This window comes from Micromesistius poutassou, assembly GCF_964030765.1.
Source record: "Micromesistius poutassou genome assembly, chromosome: 10".
NCBI classification, from domain to species: Eukaryota; Metazoa; Chordata; class Actinopteri; order Gadiformes; family Gadidae; genus Micromesistius; species Micromesistius poutassou.
Window position 1 is genome coordinate 4,926,671 of NC_140280.1, and position 8,229 is coordinate 4,934,899.

At 50.4% G+C, this 8,229-nt stretch overlaps 1 protein-coding gene across 1 annotated transcript in view; it reads left to right on the forward strand.

Moving 5' to 3' along the window:
* LOC311353870 (uncharacterized protein) overlaps positions 1-3,924 on the forward strand; it is a gene marked incomplete at both ends in the record, with an annotated part of 14,572 nt that extends 10,648 nt beyond the window's left edge. Inside the window, 6 exon segments of the mRNA XM_084473672.1 lie at positions 172-320; positions 996-1,110; positions 1,383-1,570; positions 2,265-2,406; positions 2,850-2,976; positions 3,679-3,924. Of these exon segments, the coding sequence (XP_084329798.1) occupies positions 172-320; positions 996-1,110; positions 1,383-1,570; positions 2,265-2,406; positions 2,850-2,976; positions 3,679-3,924 (967 nt within the window).
* Positions 3,925-8,229: the final 4,305 nt, after the last annotated feature.

Consider the following 8,229-nt stretch of genomic DNA (forward strand, 5'->3'; position numbering starts at 1 on the left):
ATCTGTGGATCTCTGACCTTGTGAATCCTCACCTGATCAGATCTTCCTGAGCTTGTTAAACCTCCTCTCCTCACCTGATCAGATCTTCCTAATGCTCCTCAGCTGATGAGATTGTCCCCGCCCTCGTCTAACCTCTTGCTGTTCTGATGATCTCCCTCTTCTGCCCTGCAGGTGGAAGCTGCAGCTGCAGGAGCTGATGAAGCTGCCGTCCTTCATGCGCGTCTCCTCCTCCAACAACATGCTGAGCCACGTGGGCCAGACCATCCTGGGCATGAACACCGTCCAGCTCTACATGAAGGTCCCGGGCAGCAGGACGCCAGGTGAGCCCTGACCTACGACCCCTGACCCCTGACCCCTGACTCCACGACCCGACCCTCCGACCCCCCACCTGGGGGACCTCTGTGGGAGGAACGTCTTCTGACTCTATTCAATACTTAAAGGGGCAGGAGTTGGCTAAGAGAGAGCAGAAAGGAGACATCCCCTCCATCTCTGCTCCCTCCCCTCCCTACGTTTCTCCTCCAATGAGATGCGTTGCATTCCAAGCACCTATGATTGACAGGCAAGAGGAGTTCTCTGGCCCTATCAGGAAAGAGGTGCCCTAATTGGTCAGAAATTTCACGGGAGCGGTCTAAAATCTGAAATGGCTCCCATGGAGGCAGTCAACGACAAACACAGAACTCTTTTTTCTATTTTTATTATATATGAAAGGGACCCTATTGGAGAGCACCAGATGTGGGGAGGATTTGCGATAAGAGACCATTTTGATAAGATCTGTGTCCCCCTAGGAGTGGGAGGGTCCATCCTGATGACCAATAGGAGCCCTTCAAAATACGGGCCTCAGCCTGTTGAAGTTTTGATAAGCGAAACGCCTGTGTCTGAATAACCTTTCGGATGCTTTGAGTGAAAGTGTCTTTAAGTGTGTAAATAGCGACAGTAAATGATATACGTTCAGTGAGTGTGAATGTGCGCTAACGTGGAGAGACTGCCCCCCGCAGGTCACCAGGAGAACAACAACTTCTGCTCGGTCAACATCAACATCGGGCCGGGGGACTGTGAGTGGTTCGCCGTCCACGAGAACTACTGGGGCGCCATCAACACTTTCTGTGAGAAGTGAGTGGGACACACACACACACACACACACACACTCACTGTCTTCATAATACACACACACACACACACACACACATACACGATATACACAATCCGCCAGAAAACACAATACACACACATCATCAGCATTCATGATAGTAGTCGGTAGTCATAGCAACAACGGGGCAGGGGTTCTATCCAAACTGTGTGTGACAAAAGTATTGAAATGATGAACCTGAATTATCTTCATATTTTTCACATCTGATGGTGTGTGTGTGGTGATTGTTGCTCAGGCACGCGGTGGACTACCTGACGGGGTCCTGGTGGCCGGTGCTGGAGGACCTGTACAGCTCCAACATCCCCGTGTACCGCTTCATCCAGCGGCCCGGCGACCTGGTGTGGATCAACGCGGGCACCGTGCACTGGGTGCAGGCGGTGGGCTGGTGCAACAACATCGCCTGGAACGTAGGGCCGCTCAACGGTACGGGTCACCCTCTCATCACGGGGCTGGGGTTCACCCTCTCATCACAGGCTGGCGGTTCACCCTCTCATCACAGGCTGGGGGTTCACCCTCTTATCACAGGCTGGGGTTCACCCTCTCATCACATGCTGGGGTTCACCCTCTCATCACAGGCTGGGGTTCACCCTCTCATTACAGGCTGGGGTTCACCCTCTCATTACAGGCTGGGGTTCACCCTCTCGTTACAGGCTGGGGTTCACCCTCTCATCAGAGGGTCACAGGCTGGGGTTCACCCTCTCATCAGAGGGTCACAGGCTGGGGTTCACCCTCTCATCAGGGCCTGGGGTTCACCCTCTCATCAGAGGCTGGGGTTCACCCTCTCATCACAGGCTGGGGTTCACCCTCTCATCAGGGCCTGGGGTTCACCCTCTCATCAGGGCCTTGGGTTCACCCTCTCATCAGAGGCCATTACATTCAGAAAGGATCAAACAGGGGAAACGACATGACGTGATTGAAGTGAAGACTAAACTTTAAGATGCTGTTTCAAAATGTTGACACTGTGGGTGGAGCCACCGTGTGAGGTCAGATTCTCAAGGTGTGTGTGTGTGTGTGTGTGTGTGTGTGTGTGTGTGTGTGTGTGTGTGTGTGTGTGTGTGTGTGGGTGTGTGCGTGTGTGCTTGTGCATGTGTGCGTGTGTGTGTGTGTGTGTGTGTAGCCTACCAGTACCAGCTGGCTCTGGAGCGGTCTGAGTGGAACGAGGTGAAGAAGGTGAAGTCCATCGTCCCCATGATCCACGTGTCCTGGAACGTGGCGCGCACCGTCAGGATCTCTGACCGCGACACCTACAAGATGATCAAGTGAGGGGACGGTGTGTGTGTCTGTCAGTGTGTAACGTGTGTGTCTCTGTTGTGTGTTTGTCTGTCTGTCTGTCTGTCAGTGTGTAATACGTATGCATTAGTGCACAGGTGTGTGTGTCTCTGTTGTGTGTCCGTGTGTCCGTGCGTATGCATCTTTGTATTTGCATCTTAGTGTGTTTGTCCATGCACACATGTGAGTGTGCGTGTGCGAGTGTGAGCGCTCATATGTGTGAGTGTGTGCTCACCTGCGTGCGTACGTGTGTGTGCTAGTGCTTGCATTTGTGTGTGTGTGTGTGCACGTGTGTGTATGCTTGCGTGCGCATGCACGTGCATGAGTGTGTGTGTTCGCCTGTGTGCATGTGTGTGCTTGTGTCTGCGTGCCCGGGTGTCTGCATGCAGCCCCCCAGCCCCCCAGCCCCTAACCCCCCCCCTTGTGTCCGCAGACACTGCCTGCTGCAGTCCATCAAACACCTCCAGGTCCTGAGAGACCAGCTGCTGGAGGCCGGCAAGAAGATCTCCTACCAGGCCCGCGTCAAGGACGAGCCCGCCTACTACTGCAACGAGTGTGACGTACGTACCAGACCCCCCGGGGACACACGCCGTGGGGACACACGCCCGCTCTCTGGGGCAGGGGCCCCGCCCGGGCAGGTGGAGGTGTTCAGCTCCATATTGTCTTGCAGGAGGATCCTGTATCCTGACATCTGATCCTGTGTATTAATGAAATAGTCTGAGCTGTGTGTTGTCTTATGGGTGGAGGTGTTTGACCTGTGTGTCTCCTACAGGTGGAGGTGTCCGACCTCCGTGTTGTCTCCTACAGGTGGAGGTGTCTGACCTCCGCGTTGTCTCCTACAGGTGGAGGTGTCCGACCTCCGTGTTGTCTCCTACAGGTGGAGGTGTCCGACCTCCGTGTTGTCTCCTACAGGTGGAGGTGTCTGACCTCCGCGTTGTCTCCTACAGGTGGAGGTGTCCGACCTCCATGTTGTCTCCTACAGGTGGAGGTGTCTGACCTCCGTGTTGTCTCCTACAGGTGGAGGTGTCTGACCTCCGTGTTGTCTCCTACAGGTGGAGGTGTCTGACCTCCGTGTTGTCTCCTACAGGTGGAGTTGTGTGACCTCCATGTTGTCTCCTACAGGTGGAGGTGTCTGACCTCCGTGTTGTCTCCTACAGGTGGAGGTGTCTGACCTCCGTGTTGTCTCCTACAGGTGGAGGTGTCTGACCTCCGTGTTGTCTCCTACAGGTGGAGGTGTCTGACCTCCGTGTTGTCTCCTACAGGTGGAGGTGTTTGACCTGCTGCTGGTCACCAGTGAGAACAGCAGCAGGAAGAGCTACGTGGTCCACTGTGAGGCCTGCGCCCGCTCCAGGAGCCCCTCTCTGGGGGGGGTGGTGGTGCTGGAGCAGTATCGCATGGAGGAGCTGATGAAGACCTACGACACCTTCACCCTGGTCAGTGCCTCCGCCTCCGCCCTCCAGCAGCTCCCAGCTCAGCCTGGTCCGTCTCTCCCCTCCTTGGGGAGATGATGTTCCTGTGGGGGGGGGGGGATTTACGTTTACATTCAGGGCATTTATCAGACGCTTTTATCCAAAGCCACTTACAGTAAGTACAATTGTCAGCAGAAAAGAGAAATAACAATATATCTCTGTCTGTACAGTAAGGATGTTCAGAGAACCAAGTGCCAAGCACTAACCATCACTAGGTTAACCCATTCCCCGTATTCAACAGGGATAGCTAGGATAAGATGCTACACGATGCTAAGTGCTATTTGTAAGTGCCAGGACGTACGACATACAATAAGTGTGTAAGAGGGGTGTGGGGGTGTTCGGGGGGGGGGGGGTGGGGGATCAGTCTTTTGCCTCAAGAGACGAGATGCTGACTCCCAGCTGTTAAAGGTCATGAAGGTCCTGTCTGTGTATAATCACACTGAGCACAAGTCAGTCACTCTTCAGCTAAGTGCTCCAAATCCTTTAATAGTTTCAGTCAAGGGGGCATTATTGTGATGTATAACTTCTGTTCAATGGTTAGGAAGTGATTTGGAGCATTTGTTGATATTTGGTCTAATCTTTTTTCTCCCTCTCTCTCTCTCTCTCTCTCTCTCTCTCTCTCTCTCCCGATCTGTCTCTCTGTCTCTCCCTCTCTCCCTCTCCCTCTCTCTCTCCCATCTCCCTTTCTCCCTCTTTTTCTCTGTCTCTATATCTGTCTCTCTCTCCTCTCTCTCTCTTTCCCTCTCTCCCATCTCCCTCTATTTCTCCCATTTCTCTCTCCCCCTCTCCCTCTCTCTCTCTCAAGGCTCCGACCCCTGTCTCCAAGTAAGGGCGTACATCCTGTCGTCGATCAGCCATAACCAAAACTCTTAAAGGGGCCACAGCACAAGCCGTTGTCGTCAAGGCAACCTCTTTCTACAGTTTTTTTCCAACAGCCAATCATGTCGACTCGATATCGTTTACATCACACAACAAGGTATGGACACGCCTCCAGCCACGTCTCCAGCTCACTGTCTTCCCCATACCAGCTGCTGATTGGACGTGTGTTTTTACATAGAATGACTAGACTGGTTCAAACTCAAGCATATCAAACGCAGACCAATAAACAGGGAGGCCCCGCCCCCAGCACTGGGAGGCCCCGCCCCCAGCACTGGGAGGCCCCGCCCCCAGCACTGGACATCAGGTCTCCACCGTTCAACGGACACCGCTGTGATTCAGAAGCGTCAAGTAGCCGATTTTCTATGTTAATTCAGGTACTTTTATGCAAATTCTGGTGTTTTTTTAATACACACACACCGATCTAGTTATTCTATTTGTCCACGAGCGCGCTGTGACACTCTGGTACCAGCAGGGGAAGATCTTTTTCACACTGGCATCGAACCAACCGGTTTTTGTTTTTGGTATTCAGGTAAACTCCGACATTTCTATTTCCTCGTTCTGTGTACAATCCGAGGTGCTATTCCGATCTCGTATACTCTGACGGGTATTGCGAAGTATTTAAACGTTCCACCAGCCTAGGGGTGCACCACATTAGCCTTGTCAACTGTATTCTAAAACGGAGACAATTCGACGTATTTTAGGGAGAAGGAAGAAGATAATGTGATTCTAAAAGGAAAACGGTTCTCTGAAATACGGGTTTAGCAGAGGACTAATATGGTTTCTTTCTACGCTGGAAGCCTGTAGGCCTACTTATGGTGCATCAAGATGTCTTTGTTTTCCATTCGAGTCCTGCTCACGTGTGGACGGTGCTGACGAGCAAAGTTAATTTTATGTTTTTAAACGGGATCACTGTCCCATTGTTTTTTTTGTACCTCTTTGGTTCCGCCGTCCCGCCCCGTGGGAGGGGGGGACTGTAAATGGTGACTGTATAGTGTAAATAACACTGAGTGGAGGTTTGGTCAGGAACCCCGCTGCCGTCTCTCGACTGGGGTTCAACTCTCAGATTGCCAAAGGGACACGCAGTCATTGAAGGCAGAATTCAGGAGCAAGGGGTCGTAAATCAAACGCCTGGCTGCAATACCTACAATCAAGTGAAGAGCAGTCGTTTAGCTGTTTGGACTTTGTAGGGAGAGCACTGCTACTTAGCTAGCTTAGCCTCCCCAGATAAGGGCTAGCCCTGGTGAGATGGGGTCAGACTTTACGAGCCCTTTGACAGACTGCTACATTCCCTGATACATCCCTCTACCATTCCTTTGATTTTTAACTGCAAATAACAATGTTGAACATTCAAATTCATTACAGTTAGTTGAAATAGGTTTTTCTGTAGATGGCTAAACAAATCAGGCGAAAGCAACAGACATTTGCCTGCATGTTTTATTTTTTTTATTAACATATTGATGAAATAATGTTTGCTAGCACATGAGCTAATTATAGGAGCTGGTCCCAAGGTGCTTGGAAACATATTTTTGTCGAACAATCAAAATAGCAAACTTTTCACAATTTTGCCACCAATCAATGTATATATTTGTTTTTGTTTATTTGACGTTCTTGTTTGGTTTTGAATACAAAATCTGCTTTATAAATGGTTAACTCTTTGGTCTGTGTGAAGAATCTGTGCTGCCGTCACTGTAACACAACTTAAGTCCGTAGCGTTTCTCATTCTGCTTACAAACGTATTTAAATCGAGTTCCTTCGCCGTTTTATACCTCTTTACGTTCCCGGTCCGATCTTTTCGGACGACAAAGAAAATGAAAGAAAGAATTGTAGATTGTGACTTTATTTATAGGGTAAATGTATATGGTTGTTTTCTTAAATATATTTATTGCAATGGTACTTCATTGACTTTGGGGCTACGCAGTGATAAACGAAACCTGTGATGCATTGTGGGTAGTGGGGGGGAAGGGGAAGGGTGCTGTTCTTGGTGCTAGACCCCAGCGGCCCCCCATCCCTCGCCAGACCTCGTGTTTCTGTCATCAACCGATGAGACGGTGCTTAGAGAGGAGACCGGGTCGCTCTACCGCTGGACGTTCTGAACGTTGTTACAGATGTCCCCGGTGGACGTTATTAAACTTGTTATTACCGTTGTTATGGTTACCATCACTCCACGATTGCAGTTGGTTGCCAATCTTTTACTTGGTGTTTCCGTCGCGGTTGTACCAGCTTCACGGTGAGCCGTCTGTGTTTTACGATGGACTGGAACCCTGGTTGTAACTCAGACACAGACTGAGCAATGTGACACAAACGCTGTGTTTGCGTCTAATAAAGTTGTTATCTCTCCATCTGGTCCACGTGTTGATCAGCAATGTGTTCTCCTCCCGACTTGTTTGTATTTATTTTGCACTGTTCTGAAGGGAAACACGTCAACAACAACAACAGCCGCCGGGCCGGACCTGTCTTAAGACCTCTGTGATTTTCTGTGACATACTGTTGTTGTTTAAAAAGAAATAAACCTGTTTTGATAAATTCTTTACCAACCGTTACTGTTTGTCATTTCAACTGGTTCCCTTAATGTGTCACTTAATGGTTATTATCAAAAGGAATCGCAGTTTACCAGTTTCAGCATAAAAACAGAACTTTAATACTGTTTACTATACTTTCATGTTATTCAACTTTTATTGTGGTGGTACAATTTATCAAGAACTTCCTGTCCACCTAGGCAGAGGAGAAGCAGAAAAAAACTGACATTGTGTCCACGTTTTACTCTCTCAATCACAGTCTGGTTCTCAGGCGTCGAGGCCGTAATGCACACCGACCGACCTGGACTCAAGAGGGGCGGCATTCTGGAGATAAAATAACACATATTCTCTAGCTTTTGCTCTCCTTTCTGCTCTCTCTCTCTCTCTCTCTCTCTCTCTCTCTCTCTCTCTCTGGCCCCCCCTCTGTCTCTCCCTCCCTCCTCTCTCTCCCCCCTCTCTCTCTCTCTCTGTCTCTCCCTCCCCCCCCCCTCTCTCTCTCTCTCTCTCTCTCTCTCTCTCTCTCTCTCCCCTCTCCCCTCTCCCTCTCTCTTCCTCCCCCCCTCTCTCTCTTCCTCCCCCCTCTCCCTCTCTCTCTCTGCCATTGTCCCTCCACTAACCTGTGGCTCCTAGCTGCCGTTCAGTAACGAGCCCACCAGATGTTCTCCAGACGATCTGATGGTCTTACTTCTTCTCTGGTCCATCAGGGGCGTCTGGTCTGCAGCTGTGACTGTCCGTCACCAGGTGACCCCCCCAGCTAACTGTGGGAAGCCCTGTAGTCCCATCGTCCATGAGCGTGTACGTGCACTCCATGAGCGTGCACGTGAAAGGGCCAAAACAGAGGCTAAACAGGATTTGGATATATGTCGTACAAGTTAAAACACAAATAGTGCTTTCATTAAATTCTACTTTTATTCTGGCAGTGGTTGAAAATATCAGCCACTTCCTGTCC